This window comes from Myiozetetes cayanensis, unplaced genomic scaffold (genome assembly GCF_022539395.1).
Source record: "Myiozetetes cayanensis isolate MyiCay16 unplaced genomic scaffold, myiCay2020 scf20-37, whole genome shotgun sequence".
In the NCBI taxonomy this organism is placed as follows: Eukaryota; Metazoa; Chordata; class Aves; order Passeriformes; family Tyrannidae; genus Myiozetetes; species Myiozetetes cayanensis.
This window is the reverse complement of record NW_026087412.1, coordinates 5,765,903-5,792,843: the sequence shown is the minus strand read 5'-3', so window position 1 is coordinate 5,792,843 and position 26,941 is coordinate 5,765,903. Positions and strand designations below refer to the sequence as shown.

Below are 26,941 nucleotides of genomic sequence, written 5' to 3'. Positions count from 1 at the left end.
AGGATGGGCCCGGCCACCAAGGACAGCCTGTATGTGAAAGGTGGCCTTTCCATGGAGGACAGCTTGGCCATGAAGAACAACACTCTGGCCATGAAACATGGCCTGGCCAGGAAGGGCGAGCCTGGTCGCAAAGGGCAGCCTGGATGTGAAAGGTGTCCTGCCGTGCAGGACTACTTGGCCATGAAGGACAATCGTGTGGTCACAAAGAACAGCCCAGGTGTGAAAGGCGGCCAGAGCGTGAAGAACAGGCATGGCCATGAAGGACAACAGCCTGGTCATGAAATGTGGGCTGGCCAGGAAGGGGGGCTGGCTATAGAGGGTGGCCAAGAAAGGCGGCCTGACCATGGAGGAGGAAGGGCTGACCATGAAGGGCAGCCTGGCCACAAAGGACAGGCTACTGAGTGGGGCAGGAGCGTGGCATGTGAGCCACCAGCCCTCCTGCACCCAGAGCTCGGGAAGCACTGGGAAGAGCGGATCACCGGGTCCATCCTTGGGTATTTAGAGCAAAGCCATCACACCCAGCAGCACCTCCATGCAAGGCCATGAGGAGCGTGGTCCCAGCTGGGACGTGGCCATGGACCAGAACGTGCACTGAGGAATACTCCAATGCATGCTAGTATTTCCTCTGTTCCCAGGGAATTCACACTCGTGGTTCCCACAGAATAAAGGGTGAAAAAGGACTCTGAAGGCTCACACTCCAGCTAGGAGCAGCATAACAAGAGAATAAACTCTGCCGGCAAACACAGGGCTTTTACAGAAGAGTAATTTTAATTAGTTTTGTAGTTTGTTGTATTTTAAATTCAGTATGATCGCTCAAGAAAAGGACCCTTTAGTTTGATGCGTGTTCATTGCATTCACCAGAATAAACCACGAAACATTAGGTTGTATAAATCACGTTATATGAACACAATATATACACACCTTAACTTATACAAATAAACACTACAAAGTATACAAGGCTGCTACAGCAGTCAGGTGACTTCCTGATAGTGCCCCATTGATCCCTCCGAAGAGAAAACAGGAGGGAGAAGCGATACATGTGAATGTGGCCCGGTGCTTTCCCGTTCCCCTCAGCCCTTCCACCGCCCGCGGGGCTCTCCCGGGTTTGCATCCCTTTTTCCCCGCGTGATCCAAGAGCGGCTCCCCCACCCTCGCCGGTACCGGCAGAACCCGCAGAACTCGCTGAACCCACCGACCCCACCACAGCCCCCCCGGTGCTTTGGGACGTGTCCTCAGCGCGGGGCAGAGCGGCGGAGGGGCTGAGCCCCTGCTGCCCCTGTCCCCCCGGCCCTGCCTTCCCGTACTGTCCCTGCCCCGCTTCTTTGTCCCCCCGCTCTGTCCCTGTCCCCTCTCTCTGTGTCTCTGTCCCTGTCCCCTCTCTCTGTGTCTCTGTCCCTGTCCCCTCTCTCTGTGTCTCTATCCCTGTCCCCCCGCTCTGTCCCTGTCCCCTCTCTCTGTGTCTCTGTCCCCTCTCTCTGTGTCTCTGTCCCTGTCCCCCCGCTCTGTCCCTGTCCCCTCTCTCTGTGTCTCTGTCCCTGTCCCCTCACTCTCTGCCTGTCCCGGTCCCCCCCCCGCAGTGCCCGCACTGCCGTAAAGCGCGCTCCCGCGGTCGCAAACGCCCCGCGCGTCCCTGGCGACGCGGCCGCCCCCCCGCGGAGCCGGAACATGGCGGTGGCGGCTGCCGAGGGGCCCGAGGGGGCCGAGCTGTGCCAGGCGCTGTCGCGGTCCCTCAGTCTCCTGCAGCAGCCCGACTGCGGGCGGGCGGCGCGGCTGCGGGCGCTGGAGGCCATCGGCGCCGAGCTGCGGGGCCGGGCGGTGCCCGGCGCGGTGCTGCAGGAGGTGTTCGCGGCGCGGCTGCTGCGGCCGCTGTCGCGGTGCCTGGCGGGGGACGCGGCCGAGCGGTGCCGGGAGCTCGCCCTGCAGCTGCTCCAGGACGGGCTCAGCCGCGGCGAGCGGCCCTGCGAGGCGCTGCCCGTGCTGCTGCCGGCGCTGGCGCAGCGGCTGTGCCCGCCGCCGGCCGCCGAGCCCAGCGAGGAGCTGCGGCTCGGCCTCGTCCAGCTTCTGCACCTCCTCCTTCGGCGCTGCGGCCCCGCCGCCGCCCCCTACCTCGGGGACATCGCCCGCGTCCTCCAGGCCACCCTGCTCGACCACTATGCCGAGGTCAGGCGGGAGAGCTGCAGGTGTGCGGTGGCCTGTGCCCAGGCCATGCCAGGTGGGGCTCAGGGACGGGCACGGGGGGAGCGGTGGGATGGTGCGAGCCTGAGAATCCCGGGGGATGGGGGACGGGGAAGGGACGGGGAGAGAGGAAGAGCGATGAGAAGTCGCACACACCCTTTACGGGTGTGCTTTATGGGATTTGGAGGGTCTGCTGGGGAAGAGCCGTGCTAGGAGTGGAGGCTGAGCTGTTACATGTTGGGTGACAGCGGGAGGAGGAGTTAGTTCAGCTCTGATACAGTGTAGAGTTAAATCCGCCTGCTACTCAAATGCAGCAACATTAGTCAGAGTGCTGTTCGTAGTGTTGCAGAAATGATGTTGCTCCACATAAAGACAGAATCACAGGACAACGTTAATCCACCACCCAAATGCATTAGTCCACTCGAAATGTCATCGTGTCCTGCTGGTCCCGGCAGCGAGTGGGTGGCATGGATATGTCCCTGCTACTTAGAATCACAGAATGGTTTGGGTGGGAAGGGACCTTAAAGATCATCCAGTTCCACCCCCCCTGCCACAGACAGGGAGGCCACTCACTGTGACAGCTCACACGGTTGACGTTTCTGTGTTTCTGCCCTAACAGAGCACTTCCACATGCAGTCAGAATCTCTGATAAAGCCTTTAATGCAGACGATTTCACACCAGCACTACCGAGTTCGTGTTGATGTGATTCAGGCTACTGGAGCAGTGATACAGTTTGGGAATGGAAAGTCTGTGGATGATGTTCTGTCTCATCTGGCCCAGAGATTGTTTGATGAGATTCCCAAGGTGTGCTTCTCTTCTTTCTTTAATCTGGATTTATTTTATATGTGTTTCGGGGTGAGTGTTTTTTTGTTTCCCTCCCTCCTCCCCCAGTTTTCCACTTTCATTCATTCAGTTGAGATAAGTAAATGTGTCTGTTGTGGTTTAATCCCAGCCAGAAATTAAATATCACACAGTCCCTCACTCACTCCCAGTTCAGGTCATCTGTCCTGGCATTGCTCCCTCCAGCTGTTTGTGCAGAGCTTGAGACCGCAAAAAGTCCTTGATGTAGATTAAACTCTGCTTAGCAACAGGTAAACATCAGTGTGTTATCAGCATCATTCTCATACTATTCAAAAAAACCAGCACTGTACCAGCTACTAAGAAGAAGGTGAACTCTGTCCCAGCTGAAACCAGGACAATTTCCCATACAAGTTTCATCAGCTGTAAACTGTCCAAACCCAAGGCTGGTGACCTGTTCATCTGCCTGTTCAGCTGCTGCCTAATTCTGCAAGGTGTTAAAGATTATAGGCACCTTTTTGTTTTGATGGGTGCCTTAAATTCTGTCTTAAATTCTCTGTCACATCTCTCTGGGCTTTGATTCTGTGGCCTTTTCAGATGCTTAACAAACACAGTATGGTGCCTTCATAAGATGCAGCTGAGGCAGTAATTTTAAAATTAGTCCTTCCTTTGTAGTGAACAGAGGAAGTCTTCTTCTCAGGATGTGCTTGGAAAGCTACAAATCCCAGAGAAATGTACGTGTCTTACATTCTCAGGAGGATATTAACCACGACAGTTTAGTTTTCTGAGTTAGGTCTGTACCTTGTCTTCCTCTCAGAATTGTGCTTTTGTGCAGCAGTCTCAGAGCGATTGAGGCAGTGTGAGAAAGCAAGGGAGTGTGACACCTTGGGTGTTACTTAAGATGCTTCCTGCAAGTGAGGAAATCTTGTGTTCTTCTAATTTTGTCTGAGAGTATTGATGTACTTTACCATAGGGAAAGCAAATACTATTTTTTTTTTCTGGTTTTTCCCTGACACATATGAAATAGTCTTTTTGTGTCCCTGTAGGTACGGCACGCTGTAACAACTGTCATTGGAGAATGGTTGTTGCACCTACGAGATAGATATTCATATTTTCACAAGCTTATCCCTTTGTTACTTGGCAGCTTTAGTGATGAAATTCCTGAAAATGAGTAAGTGCAACTTTCTTCTTACTTTCTTCTTTTGTTTTTTCCTCCTCAAATAGATATCACACACAGAAGTGTTCCTGTGTTCACAGATGTCTTGCTTGGAAGACAAAACCCCCACTTTTGTTTGTTTGTTTGTTTTTCTTAAACCCAAAATGTTAGCATTATCTTCAGTAACTTTTGTTATATTGTCCTTTTCTGGTATATCCAAGTAAGTGTGAGAGAGACAGAGGTAGAGACAGAATTATACCTTGGAAGAGGAAACCTCTGTCCACTGAGTACTAAAGAAGTATAAACTCTCTACTTAATGTGCCTCAGTTAAATGGCAGGAATGCTTCCCATCCTTCCAGATGAATTTAAGTAGTCAGCTTTTCTAGAAGTCTAATTTTATAACGTTTTTCTTGGGGAGGGGGGTGTGATGGTATAAAACTCTTTATTTTTTACCTAGGAAACTGGCTTGGACTTATTGGGAAAAGCTAGGCTTGCAGTGGGAGAAGGAGAATGAAGAAGATTTGAAGGATAAGATGGATTTTAGTCTTTCACCATCTCATTATCCCAAAGGAGGTAAGTGTTGCATTGAAAATCATTTCTGCTTCCTGAATAATCTCCAAGAGCTGCAGTGCAGTAGTAACAGCAGAGCAGAATGTGTAATATTCATTACAAGGTGTAATGTTAGTTAATGTATAGGGATGGCACCTATTAAAAACATATAGTATTTATGTATATAAAATTATTTAAATTATTTATATTTAGTTTAAATTTCTAAAATGTTCATTCAATAACTACATTTTTTTTTTTCCATTAATCAAGAAATGCATTTTCGAGAAAAAGAAAGGGAAAATGCCTACGATGAAAAACAGGTAGAGCAGTGGTGCAGAAACAGCAGAAAGTTCTACATCAGCCAGCAGCCACATATGCAGTGGGCACAGAGATGACTGGAAAGGAAGTCCTTGAATAATGAGAACTGATCACAGCATTAATGATCCACATAATTGGTGTGGAAGAAAAATTTGCAGTGAAATTATTTCGGACTTCTGTGTGAGACACTGGGATGCTACCAATCTGCCAGTGTACATGAAGAATGTGGGAACAGAGTAATTTCCTTTATTATACACAAAAAACCATCAAGATATGTAGAATGGGTAGATTACTTTTTAGTACTGTATGATTTATAGGTGGCTTTAAAACATTGTGTTTGCAGTAGCTTGAAGCTTGTTTCCTGTCTGGGGTTCATGAAGTTAATGTTTAAAAATATGCACATGGGAGTTGGTGAGAGAGAGGGTTTAACAGGCTCATTTATTGATTTCTGCACTCATACTTAACAGAACAAAAACTCTTTTGGTGTGAAAGAACAGGTTCATGCTTGACTTGTGCCTACGTGACAATCACATCACAGAATACCCAGCAGCAAAATCCTTTCCATGACAGTGGGTTCCGGAGTTCTTTCTTCTTTGAAATTACACTTCTTTTTTTTTTTTTCTTCAAAGTTGTTTTAGTCAGTAATGCTTGAATGAAAGGGGAAGCACTTCATAATGGTGACTGGTTTGACAGAACTGTTTAGCTTTGAAGACAGGCAAGTTGATCTGTCATCCTTTCTAACTTTTTCTCTTTCCTCCTTATTTTATATATAATTTTACCTCAGGGGTTTGTAAATTCTGAAGAATGCTTTTACTTCCACTGGTGATGGCAGAAACATACTTCTTTTTCTGGCAGTCAGAGAATCTTTTAACAGACATAAAGTGATGAAGTTGAGTGTCTGAGCTCCAGTCACTTGTTTTGCAATTACCATGATATAGAGAAGGTCATAAAAGCCTTAATATCCTTGTCCTTGAAACAGGGATTACCATTTGTACAGCTGATAGTGTTATGTCTTGGTCAGTTTTCTCTAGGTGTGTATTGGGCTTTGTGTGTGTGTGTGCTCTTTCATTGGGGCTTTTTAGAGTGGCATCTCTCAATTACTTCATAGTAAAATGATATGTGCTTTCCAAAATAATCTTCTTAGCACAATAAATATGCAACATTCCAGCTCCACATTTAATTGAATTTTCTTGGTAGAATGATGCATTTAAGGCTTGAATGTGACATATGTATGTGTATATATGTACACATGTAACTAAAGAATATTTTGAAGAAATAACCTGGTAATTTTGGACTTGAGTCCCAAGATAATGGTGACTTTAAGATATCATTTCTTCCTGCTTATCTTTACTTCCAAATTGAATGTCTTATTAACAATCAGGCTTTATGCGACAAGAGAAGAAAAATCAGGGGAAAGAATGATTGGCTGCTTAATCTTACAGACACAAAACTTTATCAGAGCCACTAACATACCTTAGTTTCAACTACTAATTCGTGGTGTCCTACCACAGACTGTATATAGATGATTTTTATGATATGTCTCCTTCCTCTCTTTGCTCTCCACAAACATTTAAGTCTGGTTGGGGCTTTTTGTTGGTTGGTTTTGGTTTTGGAAGGGAGGTTAGTGTTGGATTTTTATTTTTTTTTAATATAATGATATGTATTTTAATACTTTGTTGTGCTTTCTTCTGACTTACTGAATGTACTGGAATATTTTTTGCAACTGTGAGTTAAAGGTACATTTTACTGAACTGTCCAACTGTCAAACTAATGGAGCTGACACAGGAGCCCCCCTGCTTTGATCTCACAGTGACAGATCCTGCAGGTCAGAGGAAGACCAGAGTTAGACCCCATACCTGGTGTCATCCCCCCAGCTGAACAGCTTCCACTGAGCCACAGCAGTCATTGCCTTAGGATACAGGTGCCGACAGTTTATAGCAGGGAAGTCTTTGACAGGAGTAGCTACAGGGATAAATACCTGCATTTGAACATCTGAAATGAAGGAATTGCCGATAAAGAATGGTCTGAATTCTTCAAACAAAATTCTGCCTGGGGTCAAATAGGATGCACAGTCTGTATTTGCTGTCTCAGGTTGATTTCTTTATTTGACCTTTTGCTATTCGTTGTCAGTTTTCATGATCCAAAATGTTATCTTCCATTGACAAATGAAGCAGCAATTCACATCCTGATGCTTGAATTTTACTTTTTTCCCTGTTCTAGGTATTTCATAAGCATTTATAAGCCTTTTGTAGTCTTTAGACCATTTACTTTAGTCAGTTTTCCTTCCCCCTCCAGCTCCTGTATAATCTTTCTTTCCAGTTTAAATGTGTTATTTAATTTTTGAGAGATTGAAGAGGCACATCAGTGAGCTGCTTTTCCTGAAAAGGCCTAAGAAAAGGGATCATATAGTAGCTGTGATTTTTAAAATACTATCAATTTGTTGGCCTGATTTATTACACAGAACCTGTACAAGCCATAGTTAGTGCCCTTTCTGCTTTCAATTTGCCAGATACACTTTTAACCTTTTCCTTTAGAGGGCACAATTGACATTGTCTGTTTCATTGCAGCTCATGTCCTCTGTACTATTTGTGACTTTTAGCTTTCTTTCCCACTCCAAATTATATTTAACTCAGCGAGACCACAACATTTGCGTGCAAAAGTATTTCTTTTGTTCACCTCTGTGTGTTTCAGTTTGTTTTTTATAAAGAGATTTGTGTTGCCATAAAAATTGAAATTGTTAAGCTGTGTTTTCCGAAGTGGATAATGTCACACATTAACTTCTCTTTCTCTTTCTCTTCTGGAAACATTTTAAAACATGAAATCTACATCACCATCCAGTAATAAATACATAACTTTTCAAAGAGCTGTGTGGAGTTTAAATTCTGCAATATATATTAAAGAAATGCAACTTGCACAGGCAAGTTCCTCAGAAGCATTTGGAATATTTTGTTCTATGCTGAAGCAGATACCCAGAGCTCTTACCTTGGAAGTTCTAAACTTTTCTAAGGATTAATTTGCATTGGCTTTCCCTTTGATATTTCCTTTTGTTTTGTTTTTGTTTCTTTCTTTCTTCTAGTGACTCGACCAGGACTAGGTTGTCGGGAACTTGTGTCAAGAAACCTCTCCAAAATCCTTCCAGGTCTCTGTCATGATATGACAGACTGGGTTGTAAGCACAAGAGTAAAAGCATCCCAGCTCCTGTACACATTACTGCTGCATGCAGAGGATCACATCACACAGCACATGGAGCTGCTGCTCAGAACTTTGTACCAGTCGTGCTTGGATGAAGAGAGTGAAGTGGTTAAAAATGTAAGTTTAGTCTCTCACAGAAGCTGTTGTACACTGAATAAAGACTCTGTCCTTTATAGCCCTGACTCTGACCTTACCATAGGTCACTGGAAGTTGCTGAAGGATCAGGCTCAGGTTTTTATGGGTGTTAAAAACACATGAACGTTGTACTTACCTAGTGTGTTAAAATAAATGTAGAAGACTAATAGTGAAGGTATTTAAACTTCAGTTCATTTGCCAACTCCGTGAAGCATTCATAATGACCACTCTAAAAACCATAAGCAGTGGATTAAAGTATAAAAGCCTTGAGGTAATAAATTCAATGTAAAAGAAATGTGCAGGTCATGCCCTTTCAGGTTAATTTCACTTATCTCCCCCTGCTCCATAATCCAACTGTATGTCGAGGTATGTTTATTCCATGTGATACCCATATTCAGTTTTTGAATCCTTGACTTAACACTTAGAAAATGCTGGTAATTTGTGAGGAATAATTAGTTTCATTTTTTCTAACAGTTAATGCTTTCAACACTTTGATCAACAAATCAGTAAAACAGATGTAGTTGAAGACATTAGATAAATTTAGCAACAGAAGGACAGGTGGTACAAATGTTTTTACAGTTTTAAGATAAAATCTTCTGTTCCTATTTCTACACGAGGAAGAGAACATATGTATAACAATAAAAAAAAATCCATGTAACTTACTTTAAAGCTACAAATGTTATTGCTTTGGGATATCGGAAGAATGTGTTCTGCTTACTGGATACAGGTAGTCCAACTAAATGGTCAACCTTTAAATCAGGCTTTTCTTTAGGTTCTTGCTGTGAGCTGGGCTACAAGAAAACTTAAATAATTAGGGGAGGAAAGCCACGTGGTCTTGCTGTCCTGACCAAATTTCCTGTTGTCTGCTTATTGCAGTAGTTCTAAATTCAAAAGTATGTGTTCAAGCAGCACATAGTTTTTCCTTGCCTTTTATTGACCATACTTGTCTCTTTCTTGGAATTCCACCACTAATCTTCTTGCAGGTGCTTCCAAGAGATTTATTCCCAATTAGGAGATGATTTCAGTATTTAATTGTACTTTTCTTTGTGCCTAAACATAAGGTTCAGCAACTTGTGTTTGTGAATGCCTTCTATCTCTTAGTGGTGCTGCTTCTCAGGGTACTGTGATAACATCCTCTATAGTTTGTTACTGTAGAACCCATTTCAGCCACCAACTTGGAAAATGTCCATCTCTTTTTCCAGCCTAGTAATACCAAATGAGATGTACAAAAGACCAGATGGTCTTTTATCCTTTGTTTCTTTTTTTTTTTTACTTTTTCCCCTGTTAAAATAAGTAAATTGATCCATGCAAATGTATCCACTCATATTTTTGAGCTGTTTAATTGTACTGTCCTGTTTTCAGAGCAGTAACAGTCTTTTTCTCTATGGCAAATAAGGAGGAGGACAGGGTTCACATCTACATGGAGTATGTTACAACTCCTTTGAGTCTTTGTGAAAGGAAACAGCTATAAATAGTGCAGATTTCAACTATAGAACCCATGGCTGTGTTATTCCGTTGAGACTAAAGAATTTAGCATGATTCAAGTATTAATTAGGTGCAATTAAAAATCCATGGCTAAATCACCAGACTAAAAATAATATACAAAGAGAGGTAAGCTGTAGGGGAATGAGCCAACCATTAAACACAGAGGTTAGGAAGAAGTTTTGCTGTTGCACAGGTAGTGGTGCAGTAGTTGATTGTATTTTGTTTATTGTGCAAGTGATTGTAAACATTGGGTGTCAGGCAGTAAGTTCTGATGTGGCATTTCACGTGGAATATAACATGCTGATATGTCTACAAGGCAGGGATGGCATCAAAGGGTGCCAGTACTATGGGAAATAAATAATAATTTAGGCCTTTTCAGTTAAAGAAGTAAGAATTGAAAGCAGTGGGCAGTTCCCCCATGGCACTGCTTCCACACCAAACCAGATCTGTAATATCAGCTTCAAGGTATAGTACAATAACAAAAAATTCCTCTTTCAGGTTTTTATAGTTGCAGCTTTTAATAGATGGGGGGTGGGTCCGTTAAGAGTAAGCCTTGGAACAGCCTTTGGAGGACAAAACGCTAAACCACTAACTCTGCAACATCTGGTTATTCTAAACCAGAAACTTTATTACACTGAAAGTTGTACATTTCATTTCTGTGCACTGCTTTCTCATGCAGGTTTGTCTGATGAGAAGGGTGCTTGCATGCCTTATTATGTGCTTACTGAACACGTCAAGAAAATTTCTTCATGCGTATAATCATTACTGAGCGAGTGGAAAAGGCCTACAAGGCAACTGCTGGAGCATTTAAAGTAACAGCTGGAATCATAAAAAGAAAAAGCCTATGATACGTTGAATAGTCTTTGTGTTTTCAGGAAAATCCTCAAGTTTTCCTGTTCCTTTTTCAGAGTGTGAAAGCAGCAGAACTGATTGGCACGTTTGTCAGCCTGAAGGTGTCTTTGAGGTTGATCACCTCGGCCTTTGAGCAGACACCCAAACCCTCCTGTGTGATGGTTCTGGCTGCAGTGATTCGAGGGAGCCCAAAAGAAATCTTGCAGCCTCACGTGGCCCAGCTTGGCAACACACTTTCCCAACCTGGAGTTTGTCAGCGATCTGAAGAGGTAAGGAAAGCTGGAAAACACACAGCAGGCTACAGGTTTTGACCAACTTATTTCTTCTCTTGTTCTCCCTAAATGCTCCCACTCTTACGCATCCCTTGCACACCTACCCCACCCTATCTCAGGGTATAGTTGTGGATGTGTGTCTGAGACAAAACAGGAGCTTCCCTGGCCATGTTGTTGTTTCCTGGGCAGAGCTGCTATTTCCAAAAGCTTCCTAACAGTCCATCCTCTCAGCAGATGTGGGTTCAAGCTTGAGAACTGCTGTGAAAGGCTTCATATAGTGGTAGGAAAATGAAGAGGCACGGCAGGGAGAGAAGCAGCTGTTTAGTAAGTACTGTACTAACAGAGGGCTACCTTGGCTGATCCTGAGGCAGAGTTAAACCCATGTTTTGAAATTCCTTGTATTCACAATCCAAACAAGATCATATATTTCAATCCTCATCAGTAAAAATGACTGAAGATTTTTCACAGTCCATTGTAATTGGCATGTCAGGTTTCTCAAGAAAGATTCCCTCTTAATGTCATCTTATTTTTGTTTTGTATTCTTAATTCCCATTTAAAAAAGGAAGGTACCAGTACATTATGAGTACATTTAGGAGCACACTGTGTAAACTTTAGGGCCTGGTTCCTTCTCTTGAATCTAGAAGGAAGATCTTGATTAATTAGAAATTTACTTCCAAGTGTATCCCTAATTAATGGCTGAGCCTGAAGATCATTTTTATTTTAGCATATGAAGAATATTCATCAATTGCTGTATAAGGAGGTGAGAGATTCTCTTCAGTGTGGAATGGAGATTTTTGAACCTGCAAGACTTTTTTTCCCTTCACTTATTCAAATGTAGAAATAGATCTGTTAGAGATGCACAAGAGGAATCCCTATAATTTTCCCCACAAATGAAATCCTGGGTTTCATTCCACCAGAAGTTTGTTAGGCTTCTGCTGTTAAGATGACCAAAAAAGGACCAGTGCTGTGCCTTTAGAAACTCTGATTTCATGTCAGATGCAGGCTTCCCCTTAAAACAGTTATTCATGTGTGCAGACTGAACCTGGCCTAATTGTCTTTTTGAGCCAATGTAAGATATATGTTTGAAGTTCTTCCCTCATTAGGTTTCTTCCCTAATGGAATATGTACCAGTGATGCAGGAATTAACCTTAATCTCCATGAAGCCTGTGATGATTAGGAACTCATATAAGTGGAAGCACTGTAACCTGATTGTTCAAATAACAGCTCCCTGAAGTATATCTGCAAAATTGCTATGAGGTTTAAGCTTACCACTTCCATTTGGCATTAGCTGCAGGAGTCAGATCCATCTGCAGCTGAAGGTTTGGGGGAATTGTTCTAGCCTTTAGTCTTGGAAAACAATCTTTCTCTATTTTAGCCAGTGAATGCTTCACAGACACTGTTTAGCTAAGGATTGACCACGTCCATGAGATTAATAACATTTATAGCTAACCTATTCCTAGACTTGATTTATTTTTTGGAAGTAAATCTGTAACAATGGCCCCTTCTGTTCACTGACAGCTCCATGAATGTCTGATGCACTTTATCATAGGAGTCATGGCAAACTAACTGACAACAGTATTGACTTCAACTGGTATCAGTTGGATCAAGATAACATGAATTATATTGAATCAAATGAGATAAATTGGCTGAGATAAAAGCAAACGCTCAGGTTTTCTTGGTTTATGTATTTAACTGTCACTGTTCATCCAAAATAGTCAAACATGGAATAATATTTCAAAGAGTTGTAACAAATACGTTATTAATTAACAAATTGCACTTCAGAAAGAGAAAGTACTATCAGCAAGCACTTCAAAATGCTTTGATGTTTTTATTCACCATTCACCAGTGGAACCATTGTGTGATTAAGAGCAGGGTCATTTATTTTACTAACAGGACAAGGTAAATACAAACAGACAGTGTGGGAGGAAGATTATACTGTATTCTATAAAAAGTAGAATGCTGGTCGTCAGAAGAGCTAACAAGAAATTATCAATATGTTACCAATGTAGGGATTATACAGTGCTCAGATTTTATTACTGTCATTTCCCATCTCTTAAAAAGAATGTTGTATTTTCAAACAAAACATAATAACTGTATGCTTTTCTTAAAAATCAGGCCTTTTATGTGGAGCAGTTGCTTTATTGTGTGCAAGCATTGATTGAAGTGTGCCAGGAAGACTGCAAAGAAATTAGCTTGCAGCTAATGAAAGTTTTGGTGACCATAATGGCAATACCATCCTCTCAGGACCTTAAAGAAAAGGTAAACTATGAGCTGGTTTAATATTCTGTTGTGTTTCTGACTTTTACTATTGAGACACTTTGTGGATGGTCCCAGGTTGTTCTTCTCTCACTGTACAGACTGTATATGGTTGATAACAGAATTAAGATTGGGGTTGGGTTTACAATTTGGGATATAAGTCACTGGCCAGTGAATATTTGGTTATACACAGGAAAAAACTCACTTTTACTTTCTGTCTGTTAAGGAACCATTCACCTAGAGATCCAGAGCACTACTAGCCTTAAAAAAGTGATGTTTTTGTAGTAATTTTTTAATCTTTAGCCAGAGATCAGGCTGATTTTACAGTAGTTGACCTTTTTACCTCCCCACCAGAAACAAAAGTTTAAATGTCGCAGGAATGCTTTAAAATCAAGGACAGCTGTACATGCCCAGATAATAGATGAGCTTTCTTGGCTTAACATTATCTCACCCCTTATTTCTCTCTTCCTCTTTCTTCCTCGAGCTAAATATCATATAAATCAGCGAGCCATCCTCGTGCAGGACAATTATGACCTATCCCAGTTGTCTTTTTTCAAACACACACCTTAAATGCGGTGACTATTCTACTTCCTTTTCTCTTGCTCCCAGGCATGGTATTCCAAAGGCCTGTGTAGCATCAGTATTTATGGCCCCAGAGCTGACAGGCTGCCTCCAAGGAGGCATAAGGTATTCTGGAAGAAATAAAGTAGAACAAAGCTTGAAACAAGTACTGAAAAGACTTCACAGGTCAAAAAGGGTTGGGGTGATGATCTGTCTAATGGAGAGCCAGTGCAAGAGTGGGATTTTGAAGGGGTTGGGGATTTTGTTTGTTTGCTTGGGGCTTTTTTGAGACAAAAAAATCTGTCCAAGTAAGGCTGGGACAGATGGATCTGGAATGTTTTGTGGTATCTTGTCTATTTATCCCTGCGGTGGACTATAAAGTCAGCAAGGTCCATTTAAAACCTTAAACTTCATACTCCTACAGAGAAAGCAGTTTCATAGCAATAAATCCTAATTTTCATATATGGAAAAGTTAATCTCCCAAGATTATTGAAGGTTTAAGATGTTCCTGCAGTTGCAGATGATTTTTTAAGTTGACAAGACTTTGGATAAGAATCTTTTTTCTCATTAGCCTTTCTTTCAGCGAGACACATAGAAAATCTGGCAGTGAGATTACATAATTGCAGTATTTCAAAGTGCCACAAAGACAAATATGGCTTGAATTTTATTTTTTTCCTCCAGTTACTGACTATTCTGAAACTTCAAAGTGAGCTTTACATCTTGCAGGAGGCAAGAAGTCCCTGTTAAAATAGCTTAAGAACATACAGAACAAAAGCATTACAGCTGCTGTACAAGTATGAGTTTGTTGTTCGGAAAAGAAATCTGTATTCAGGATCAAAAGATTTTGAGTATAAACATAAATTATCCAAAAATTATCATCATAGAACTTCAATTCAGGCTTTACTGCAAGGGGACAGGAGATCACTGAGATAGTGGAGATCACAGCTGATGTGACCTGATGGTGAACACTCAGGTCTCACCTGATTTTTGGCCCCTTTGCTTTGTGTCCCTCACGTTTCTGGTTGCTTGGGGCTGAGGAGACAGGCCAAGACCACCAACTGAGCACAGCAGTGGCACGAGCAGGAGGGTGGTTTACAGCCCCAGAGAGACTGCAACCCATTTCAGTTGTGAGTCTGTTAAACATGATTTGAGCTTGTCAGTGGTTTAACTGGTGACCTAAAGATAAGGTTTTGTTTCATCACCAGTGTTATCTTGGCTCTTCTTTTGGCACACTTTGAGTAGTAGTGTGAAAATAATGTGTCATTAAACTTTCAAATAAGGGAAAGAAAATCACGTTTGCTATTTATTTTATTTTACTGTGAGACTCTTCTTAATGAGAACATATGCATCAGTCTACAGGCATATTTAATTTATTCTCTCTTTTTAATTGCACTTTTGAAACCACTGCAAGTTTATTTTAAATCATAAGTGAACAATGTATTATTTTGTATCTCTTGTTCACTGGAAAAAACTCTTTGTGCATTAGGGTGTGATTAATAATGGGGAACAGTTTCTGTCTTGACACATTCTGTAAAATGTACCAATTAATTTACAAATAACTTATATGTAAAATATTCATTTATCTGAGTTGTTTTGGCTGACTGGCAAAATGCTTCCAGAAAGGAGAAATCTACTGTGCTTGAGGCAGGCAAACCTGCCTTAAGAGTAACCTTTGTCCTTAGCAAATCCTGATTTATATACTTTTTTCCCTAGAATTCTCATTTATTTTCTCCACATCTGGTACTTTCATAAAAACATCTTTGTCTGGCAAGTGATTAGACTCTGTAAGAGTCTAAAGGTCCTAGACATGTTCCAGCTAACTTGTGTGGTTGAGTTCAGCTTAAAAATATTAAAACTATGAGTACAATTTGTAGTTCTACTGAAGCAATGAGAGTCAAATGATGTCACTCAGAGCTCTGCACTACATCTTTCTCTGCTGGAACTGGCCATGCTGGCAGCACATGTTATTCCTTAGTGGGGTTCCTAATGGTGTCTTGCTCCTCATCATTGCTTCCCTGTCTACTGAAATCACTGAGACTAAAGATGCTGCTTCCAGCATGCTTTTAATCTCTTGCTTGGAGAAATTTTATGCTTCTGGTAGATGCCTTCAGGAATTGTAAAAGCAAATTTTCCTTTCCTTTGAAATACATGTGCTGCAAATGATTAAGAAAACCTATAGGCTTCCTTGCCAAGCATCGTGATCATGTCTGGAATTCATTTAGTAGTTCTTTTTACATGTTTCATTTGTACATGTTTTATTTGCATGTCTCATGGAATAGCCTAACTGTAAATATGAAGAAGATATTTCTAATGTAACAGTGAATTTTGATACTTATAAGCAACAGAAGATGAGAATTTCAGAGTGATCCTGCCCAGCTACTGTAAAGAGAGAGTGTCTTGCATAATTCAATGTGGGGGGGGAGGAAGGGGGAGAGGGGAAGTGCCAGGTCTTTGACCTGCGACAGCAATAGTTTTTGGAAGCTGCCATAGCCTGCTAGATGGGCTTGTGAGAAATTCCCTGGTTTAAATCATTCTTAAATTAAGGAGAAAAATCTCTACATCTTTATAAGCACCAAGAGCCTTTTTTATGATGTGGTTAGTTTTTGGATAGGTCTGCACACGGATTAGAGACTCTTTCATTTTGCTGTTAGGTTGCTGTGTTCCTCATGATTTCATTTGGAAATCAGTACAAACATTTCACTTCAAGTAAAAGTTAATGGATGGAGTATAGGCAGACATTAAATATCAATCTTGATTGTTTAAGTAGAAGCAATGAAAATCTCCTTGTGTCCCTTCTGTTCTTATGAGTTTAAAAAGTTTGGTGGTTTTTTATTAACATTGTTTCAGTTAAAGTATCCTGTCTCTGCTTTAACAGGTGGAGAAAACAATGTCTTCATTAGCTGAAGTGCAGCAACTGGATAGTTTTCATTGTCTCTACAAGCAGCACATAATTCAGCTCATGGAGTGGGTTTCAGTGTCGTGTGATGGGTGGAGCTGCTACTCTCCAGAAGTGTTACAGTTAGAGGTCATCGCAACCCATTCAGGTACCACTTACTTAGTAATCCTAAAAAAAATAAAAAAATCAAATCTCAATCTCCATAGCCCGCAGCCAGCTTGTGTTTTGTAACGAACAGTGTAATGCTCAGAAACTTCACAAGAACATAATGGAAAACAAATGTTGAAGCAGCTCGTATTCCAGAAGACTCCTTGTCTGCAAGGAGCCTGTTAAAAGCACTTACAGAAAAGTGCACTTCCAGGTGAATGAAATAGGTGAGCGTTAAATGATGTAGCTTATATGTCCAAAAATGTATCTATTTTTTCCATCCATTCACTAGTCTTTCAGAGGATACTAAACTTTCTGTGACAAACACTTCCTCACTGTTCTTCAACAGGTGGCTGTGTAGAGATGAGTGAAACACCTAGGTGCACATTTCACATGCCTTCAGTGCTGCACAGTGAACATCCCCTGACACAGCTCTCCAGGTTGCAGCTACAGCGAGGGATGTGGTGACAGGCAGCTCTTCTCACCTAGACACACATTTGAAGATTATTAGAATAGAAAGTCCTGTTGATTTGTTTTTCCCTTTGTGTTGGTTGAACAGGGCACATCAGACAGTCATTCCAACTACAGATGAAGTATCATTGTGGCTACTGCAGACAGTTAAATGGGGATAGGTGTGTTTTAAAGGGCTCTATCTTATGCATTTAATCCTTGAATCTCAAAAAACCCCTCATCAAACCTATGTGAAGCACCCACTTGCTGGTTTGTGCAGCAACCAGCATAAGCACTTTTTCTGGTTTTCATCTGTGGAAAGAACAGAAAGTTTCTTCAGTGCAAGATCCGAGAGGCCAACTTTTCTATATATTTGTACTCCCATTTCCATGACTGAGGGACTTCTAGACAGTTGTCTCTGTTTTCCTTAATGCTAAATAAATCATCAAATGTCTGGGCAAACATTTTGGCTTGCACCCAACACTGGTAATATGCTATTGTCTGTGTTTTCTGTCTGACACAGCAGCTCCTAGAGCTATTTTTTTTCCCTTCTTTTCATTCCCACGCATAATGTTGTTTTTAATCAGTTTAATCAGCTTTACTCATTTCACATTTCTCAGTTTTTACTGTTTTCCAGGAACGTATGCTTAAAATGAAATTAGCAATCTAGTTTATTCTGTTTATTTTCCATCTGTTGAATTTGCTGTTATCAGTTTGATAAAATAGTAGTATTTGTGAATGTCTCAGAACTCACATGAAGCGGTGTATTTTGAATAAATGCTGTGAAAATAAAGACCTATTTGTTGGCACAGACATTTAGCAAACTGCAGTTCAACACCCTCTATTGCTTCAGTCTAGACAGTGAAGATTTGGGTGTTTGTCATTATTATTTTAAACATTAAATTTCCAGAAATTATTAAATGCTATTGAACTTGTTTTGGAATCTTGAATACTTCAACTGTCCATTCCATGTGTGAGGAATATTCTTGTCATCAGAAATGCCAGTGTTGTGTCTCCTGGGAACATTTTCTGAGTGACTGGAGTTGAATGGAATGTGCATCTCAGGGATGCAAAGCTGAAGAAGTTCCTAGAGTAGTTTATTGCAAAAACAGAGCAGAAAGAGCATTCTACAGCTAGAAGCTTACAGAAGAGAGCATGTGTACAGTTTCTATGTACTCTTCCTCTTTAAAACCATGCAGGTGTTAATCACTATCAAGGAGAAAGACACAAACTTCCTTCAGTTTCAGGAAAATAATTTCTGAAAATGTTGTGATTAAAGCTTAGAGTTCTGTTTGTTTATTTTTAGAGGTGAAAACAGAATTCATCGTAGGTGTGAAAATATTGACAAACTGAAGAATTAATTTAGAAAATATTTTTATTTCAAATAGCTCCTAAAATTCATCATATTTTAGATTTTCTTGTAAAGTGCAAATAAGCATTACTTAGACATGGAGAAAGAATGCTGCTGCACTAATTCTATTAGCCGAGTTTTGAAGCTGATCTTTTCAAACATGCCCTTTCCTGTGCCTGCAGGAGTCATGAACACCTTTCCTTGAAGGCTGCATGTGGAAAAACCTGAAAGAAGAAAAAAGTATAATTAATGTTGTTGTATGGAGAGGGGTGTCAGGGTCATACCACATTCAGTATAATTTTTCATTAAGTTTAATGAAACCAAAAGTTTTTGCCTAGCCTTAGACTAGGCAAAAACAACGTAACACAGATACTTTAACAGCTGCCATGCAAGAGTGGAAAGCTAAATCCTATTTTAAAATTTACAAATTTTAATGCACTCGCATGTTAAACACCTAAATAGAACTTATTCGTAGTCCGAAATAAGCTTTAGCTCTTTGTTTTCTAGGTCCTGTCATAGGTGAAGCTCTCGATGACTTTATTCCCATTCTGAAGACGTGTCTTCAGCCAAACAAGGATCCCCAGATGCGGTTGAAACTTTTTACTGTTTTATCACAGTTGTTCCAGAAAGCAAGTGAAACCATCAATTCTCAGGGGTAAGGGGAGGTCTGATTTCACACAGCTATTTGACCACTACAGGGGCATTAAGAAGTAATGACCATGGTAGTTATTTAACCCTTATAACCATGCCCATGTTGGCATGTCTTGGAGAAAAAAAGACTTTCCCACCATCTTCTTGCTGTATTTTTTAACAATCATTAGAAGGGTGGAGTGCAATAATTTTTAAAAATATATAAATAAATTTAAGTCTGGACTTTCTCCACTGTAGTCTTTGCTACCTTTTGAACTGAAAGCTTCAGTGTGAAGTGTGCTGTTACTTGTTTCTATATTTTCAGAGTGTAATATTAAATTCCCTACTCATATAAGAAATGTCTTTGTTGTCAGTAGATTACTTGTTTACTTTCATGGAAATGACTCACTTTTAGAATTAAGTTACACAGATTTACAACAATAAGATCTGAAAATGGAAAGAGAGAGAATTTAATTGTATCACCAACAGCAAAAATACATCTTAATGGTAATGAGAGATAGCGTTGGGAACTAGCAATAAGTTGCAGTTGCACTTTTGCTTTCACTGCTGCCACTAATTTGTTTAGCTCCTTAAAATTATTCTAACAGCTTGGATAGGAAGGCCTTTGGTTATTCTGCTAAACACAGTTGTGTGGTCATCTAATTGTGTTTGAGCCTGACATGACTGAGTCAGATAATTGCCAGATACTGCTTTACTGATTCTATATCAAGGCATTAGAACAAAGATTCTCACAAACAGCTCAGCATTATGGTTAACATAATACTGGTGGAATTTACCTTTGTGTTTTCACAGATCATTTTTCATTGCATTTTAACAGAAAGTTTTATTAAAAACAGAAGCAGCTACTGATCAGATAGCACAGAGCTGCTTTTAGTTTTGGAGCTGAAAGGAAATTTGGAACGATGGTGATCATTAGTTATATTTTTTTTCCAGCAACATTTTGAATAGAGCATTATTAATTCTCAAAAATGTGTTTAAAATAATAGATCTAAAGGGGTTTACAAATGTAGACGTGTCTAATGGGATGTCAGATTTCTTGTTATTACTTAAGTGCCATCTGCTGACAGGAAGCAGGAGTGGCTGGATCTCTGCCTTCCTCAGACACCCAGGGCTCTCTTGCCACAGGGCAAAGCAGCAGCCAGGTGTATCTGTTCTCACCATGTTGCAGGTAGAGATTTGCAGGTGTTTGTGTGTCAGTAGATAACTATTGTGCTTTAGTCAAGTTATACCCAGATAACGTGGACTACTTGCAATGGGTAAAAGGCAGTTACAGGAAAGAAGTAGCTACAATTATATTTCTTATTACATTGATACAATATTATTATGGAATTTTTTTATTGCTGGATGATTCTGCTTTGCTTTTTTGTGGAATTTTTTTAAGTGATAAGTTAGTTGTTAACATGTACCTGTTTTGTTCCTCAAGTGGCTTGGCACATATACAAAGGAGCCACTTATTCATCCTGTAAATGCAGGACTCTTAGAAAAGCCAACAAGAGCTTCTTCCCTTTCTGCCAAGCACCAGGGTGGTCATGTGCTGTTTGGCACTCAGGTGGTCACAGTTTGAGCAGAAGTTTGAACAGAGTGGGCAGGAATCAGGGTAGATTTAGTCTGTCACTTGCCAATCTGTTTGCATGCTGGCAGCTGATTTGTAGGGCTGTGAATAACCTGAGCTCAAGCTACTGGCCATAGCCAGGTACTAATGTCTCTTTGATGCAGCAAAGTATTAATTAACTTGTGTGTAAGACCTATATCTCTCTCTCTCTTAATTTAAAATTGTTTGAGCTGGAATTAAAGGGGTATGAGGGAATCCTGCCTATTAGAATTACTGACTCTCACAGCAACTTTTAGCATAATAGTCATTTAATAGAAGAGGAGGAAAAAGCATCAGCTAAAACATCACAAGTTTGTGTTTGTGATAAAAAGAAACTAATATTGGGACTGGCGCCATCAGAAAATCCTACAGACCTCTCATCCTTGAGGGAGATGAGTTTCTGAGCCAAGGGAGAGTTGAAGTATTCTTTGTAGGCTCCCTGCAGTATCAGGAGTTCAGGTATCATCAATAGCAGTCATTCTTTTGACATTATAAATACTTTTCACTGGACAGTCTCAAAAGGCCTCACAGATATTAATGAATCCTCACAGCACTCACACGGGGTGTGTTATCTCCACTTCACAGACAGAGCAAGTGAGACAGAGAGAAGGTAAGTAGTTTACCAAGATAACACTGAGTCATGGGCATCGTCTGAAGTGGGAGAAAGTCTAGCCTCCCCCTTCCATGAATGTTAGGTATTTGTTTAAATATTATCTAGAAAAATTAAGTTATGAAAATCTTATCACATACATTACAATCACATTGGCTTATATGATTTTATTTATTTTTTTTTAGAGTCTTCTTTTTTCCCCTTTCTGTCTATATTTCTATGACAGAACATTCTCTTCTACATCCTGTCAGTCTCTTTATCACTTTCTCATGAACCTTTATTTTGCTTTCTTATTTTTGGCTTCAGGCTGTTCCCTAGCTACCTTGAGACTGTGATAAAAGACATCCTGGCTCCTAATCTGCAGTGGCATGCTGGAAGAACAGCAGCTGCCATCCGTGCTACAGCTGTATTGTGCCTTTGGGCTCTCATCCACTGTGAAATGCTTTCACCAAAAGAGGTAAATTCTCTCTTTCTCATCCTTTGAAATCTTAGGCAGGAAAACCAAATAAATGCAAGGGAGGGAAAAAAAAATAATGAATCCTCAGGGTAAGTAATATTTTCAGATGGATGGACAGTTTTCATAATAAAATTCATTAATTATAATCGAATATTAATGACTGAAACAATCTGTGAAGGGATGATTATGTCCTGGTAGGAGACCTGAGGCCAGCAATATGCTGAGCTGTAGAACTGTCCAGCATCACATTTTTGTAGATACTTTTTCTAGTATAACATCAGTTCTGTAGCACAAACTACTGCCCACTATTAACACAACACTTGGTATTATTGGACCCGTAGCCTGTGCCTGTGCAGCAGCACTGGAACTAGTCAGGACATGCTGCTGTGTCATGTGGAAAAGACAAGTTGTTTGGTTGCCTTGGAGCTCACAGGTCCATTTAGGGGAAAAAAAAATAAAATCTAAAAGACTCCTGGAAAGGGCAGGAGGAGTTGAGATGGAAATGAAGAATATCTGTAGAAACTGGAGACCTAGCAAGGACTGCACTTAGAGAGATGTTACCCACCAGTGATTAAGGATTAATTGAATCTGAGGGGGTTTCTGAAGCATCTTTGCAAAAAAAATGACACGTGGAGATAACGCACTGCAAATATTTTAAATATAAGGGCATTTCTGAAAAGTAGATTGAATTAAAATGTTACGAAATGTTCATAGTCTTTATTGCCTTTATATCAGAAAAAAGTGCTTAAAAACACATAACTAGTTGAGTTCACACATACAAAAACATTGATGTCAAGATTACTATTCCAGTTTAACATTTTTTTTCTGAATCGATGCCTTAATGCCTATTTTTTCATTAATGGATACGAAATGTACATAATAAGGTGAAATTCCGACCCTTCCCCAACACATCCCATCCCATCCCATCGCTCCCTGTCAGAGCCGGAGCGCCATCTCCTGGTACGGGCGCGTCATCCTCAGCTCCGGTTTGGTTAAACCCTGGCAACAGTTTGGGGTTTGTTTTTTTTTTTACAGGCGAGTAAGTTTGAAAGCTTTTACAAGTTACATAAAACTCATCTGCATGTATACTGAGCATCCATGAGCTGGATGATGGACTGGTGGATTTTCATTTTCCAAGCAAGCTTAGAGGCAAAAATAGAGCTGTGTAACTTCTGAGATTTTCACTTTTATAGTTAACTTTTCAAACTAAGCAAACCAGCATCTCTCAGAGTTAATGGTAACTGCTCTAACCACTGAGAATATTGTATTACAGTGACTGAAAAGCTGTTATTCTTCTATGCTTTTCCTATTAATTGTAGATCTTAAAAGTCAAAGATGAGCTAATGCCCCAAATCATTGCTTCCATGGATGAAGACTCTAAAATTACTCGACTGATGGCTTGTCGTATTGTTGATGCTTTTTTAAAAGCCTGTGGGAGGCAGTTTGATGAAGATAAGTTTAAGAACACTTACACAGGTAAGTGTAAATGTTTACTTGACTAGTGGTGGGAGTGGTTTTGTTTTTTGCTTTTTAAAATCAAGATCTCCACAGTTTAAAACTTACATTTGCTTTTTTTACGCAAAGCATCACAGTTAGCTCAGCTTTTGAAGGTGAAAAGCATCCTGCTGGAGCAGTTGGCAGATTTGCTGTATGGCTTTAGGATTCACTGTGCAGGTTGTCCACATCACCTGCAGACTCACTGTAGCACTGAAAGCACTAACACAGACTAGGAAATAACAAATATTGCTGCATGTCACTGTGGCATCTGGCTTTAATCCCACATGAAGAACAAAAAGCCTTTAAACAGTTTGAGGTACTAATAGGGGCAGATTTTATGTAGACTCGTTTCTCACCCTTTCTTATCTCATTCCCATAGGCATATTCTAATGCTATTTCTGTGTTCTCTTAGTGGGTATTTTAACTATTTGGGTAGTTCTCCCCCAGAGAGTAATTTTATAGATACTAAGGAAATGGGAAAAGCACTGCACAGAATCATACCATTAGCAGCATTTTCGTGTATGAGAGGCATTTTAGTTTCTTAATCCTGCAGAGACTGAGGCGTGGTTTTAAACTGCTGAGAGAGGGTGCATAAAACGTATAAAGTACATGGACACATTTTAGAAACTCCAGGTGAGAAACACTCAGCAGGTGTTGCTGAGTGTGACTCCAACAGCACTTGCAAGGCTTTTCTGTAGCAGGTTTTTAATGTCAGTTTTTCATTTCACTGAAGGGTGTTGCAGACAAGTTCATGTCCTTTGGAAACGTCCTCACTCCCAGTTTGGCCGAACTGAGCAATATTCCCGACGTCGTTATCCATTTAGGCCACTAGGTGGAACTTCACTCAATATTTCGGTCTGTGCAGGGCTTGCGAGTACCTCATCTGCATTGCTTCAGAGTTTAGTCTCTATGAAATAATGTGCTAAGTATAGTGAGAGCAGAACAGTGCTGCAGTATATAAATGGAAGTCACATTGTTCTCCGTGCTGTGTTTGAGGGCCAAGAGCAAACCGTTTCAGCCTACCATAAATAGACTTGAATAGGTAGTGGGTTGGGGTTTTATCTAAAAAAAACCAAAAACCAACCAAAAAACCAAAGAAGAAAACCCTAATCTAGAGTGCTGTACTGTAAAATAGACCCAGGGTCTGTAATGCTTCTTAGGATGAAGTTTAAATGCTAAATCACGAATCAGAAGTACAGACTATGCACATATATGTACCAGAATTTATGTTCTTATGTATACAAATAACTTGGACTTTCCCAAACTCAGCGTCTTAATGACTGATACTCTTTCTTACATGGCACAGTAGAAATCTAACAACAAACATTTTTATTTTGGAGGAGTACATGATCAGACAATTGTCAAAGTATACCTTTGCACCTTGCATGTTCAACTAGTTTGCAGTGCAGTCATTCACTGAAACAGTAGCATTTGATAGAAATACTGTGCTTTATAGGGCATAGAAATACTTAAACTCTGTAGTTGTGTAATGCATGAATAGACTTTCATAGTACCTTGTTAGGACTGCTAGAAAATGTTTCGTGTATGTCTTTATTAATGTTTTTGGCAACATAACAATCCAATAACAATGCACCATGTGCTTTTAAGAGCAATGTCATACGTGTATTCATAACGTTCAAGAGACAGAAATATGTCATAAATGCAACAATAATTTCAGTGATGACAGAGGACGGGTTTTTTTCAAATGCAAAAGCTAACTCCCCTGCTCACAGAGCTGTCTGGTTATTTATATGCTCCTTTTCAGAGGTTTTAAAGCGTCTGGATGATGCTTCGTGCGATGTACGACTGGCAGCTGCTCACACCTTGGCTAATTGGTTTAAGTGCTTAAAGGACAGTGATGTGAAATCCTCAATGCAAGGTCATATTGAGTTTCTGTACCAAGAACTGTTGATACATCTCGATGACCCAGATCAAAATCTCCAAAATGCAGTCCTAGGTAAGACTTTCAGTCAGATGTATTTTGAACAATGCTTTTTAAGTGACAGGCTGGAGCTTTGCTCTGCATTTCAGTGGGTATGAGCTCTGACCTTTTACCTGGGTGCAGAATGTAATGTTTTGTCCAGTGTTCACCAGGGGAGAAATATCAGGGCAGCTGAACTACTGGAGGCTTTACAGATGGTAAACAGGATATGGAGTGTAGAGCCCCACCATTGCAGGATGTGACCATATCCCAGCCTCCTTGATGGGCTCTCTGGAATTTATTAGTGTCAGCCTGTGTTCAAGAACATAAATGTCAAAATACAGACCTCAGCAAACAGGGAAGGGAGGAACAGAGTTGTCATCACTGCGCCACTCGTAGAACAACAATTTCCACATTCGATTTCAGCTTCTTTTCAGAGAACTTGGATAGAGAAATACAGAGCAGCTAATGATTTATAAAACATATTTTTGTTTTACAGAAGTTTTAAAGGAAGGAAGTGTTTTATATCCAGATCTGCTTGTGAGAGAAATCGAAGGGGTTGTACATAAGCATCAAACGCCGCTCTACTGTAATCAACTACTACATCACATTCAGTCAGCCAAGGAATCAGCTTTATGAATCACTGCTGAGATTCTTTTTACTGAACTGATCTGAAATCTGTATGACCCTTATTACTTTCATATTTTCTTTTGCTTGAGAAAGGCTGAGCTGAAAATAGATTGTTTTTTTCTTTGTAAGTTCACTGTTGGCTCATTAAAAAGTCAAGTTGGCACAATTCTGTGTTCTTTGCACTTTGAACAGTTCTTTGTATTTGTTAGCAATAAAACAGTGTTTTAATTCACTTTGCATTGGAAGTTTTTCAGATACAAGGTTTAAAGGAGGAATGCTTTTTCAGGAATTTAACTCTATTTATAATTGAGTAAGATTATTTAACAAAGTAATAATTTAATGTCAAAGTTATTAACATAATAAAGCAAGGACTCAGTCTTTCAAGGAGGATTTCAAACTCTGGATAAAATCAGACTTTGCAGAGTCAGGTCTGTGAGGATCAGTTTTATAAGGAAAAAAAAGCAGCCAAACTTCTCTTGCATAATGCAGTGAAATTTATAATGTTCTGAGGACTCATATTTATGCTGGTATAATAGGGACATAGTAGGTGTCACTAAAAGAACAGTTTTTATTGTTATTGTATTACATTTCATGACGGAGAGTAAAGCTGAATTTTTTAAATTAAGGTTTATACATGGGAGGGAATGTGCTGTTTTGTTATTTAGATTACATGTTTAGTTCATAGATTTATATTTTTGTACTAAATATATCACATTTGCAGTTTTAATATTTATACCATTGTGCCTTGGAAAGCAAGCAACATTTGTTTTCATGTTGCCTTGTAATTAAATTCTGCAGCTTTAGGTTAAAGTTTGATTTGTTTGGGGGGTTTTTTAATACCTTTGTAGTGTATAAGTTTTAGTGATTTTATATTCTCAGCTGTGTAATAAAATAAGTGAGCTCCTAACTGCTTGTCTACATCCTTGTGGGGTAGTGTGCTGTTTGTTACTTGCACACACAAATCATGGGAAATCAGGATTCTGATTTTTTT

At 40.2% G+C, this 26,941-nt stretch overlaps 1 protein-coding gene across 1 annotated transcript; it reads left to right on the top strand.

Annotated features, from left to right (window-relative positions):
• The first annotated feature begins 1,665 nt into the window (after positions 1-1,665).
• On the top strand, positions 1,666-26,116 carry DNAAF5 (dynein axonemal assembly factor 5). Its single transcript, XM_050317409.1, has 13 exons — positions 1,666-2,212; positions 2,795-2,979; positions 4,020-4,144; positions 4,587-4,702; positions 8,073-8,305; positions 10,717-10,929; positions 13,048-13,191; positions 16,625-16,793; positions 19,101-19,248; positions 21,752-21,902; positions 23,222-23,378; positions 25,165-25,356; positions 25,820-26,116. The coding sequence occupies exons 1-13, from the start codon at positions 1,666-1,668 to the stop codon at positions 25,957-25,959; spliced, it is 2,520 nt and encodes an 839-aa protein (XP_050173366.1). The 3' UTR covers positions 25,960-26,116.
• Positions 26,117-26,941: the final 825 nt, after the last annotated feature.

Bases quoted from the DNA above. Each gene is read 5' to 3' on its own strand.
- DNAAF5 (XM_050317409.1), top strand. From the start codon at position 1,666: ATGGCGGTGGCGGCTGCCGAGGGGCCCGAGGGGGCCGAGCTGTGCCAG. The intron at 4,703-8,072 runs GTAAGTGTTGCA...TCTTTCTTCTAG, and splicing joins ATCTCATTATCCCAAAGGAG to TGACTCGACCAGGACTAGGT. The intron at 16,794-19,100 runs GTACCACTTACT...TTTGTTTTCTAG, and splicing joins GGTCATCGCAACCCATTCAG to GTCCTGTCATAGGTGAAGCT.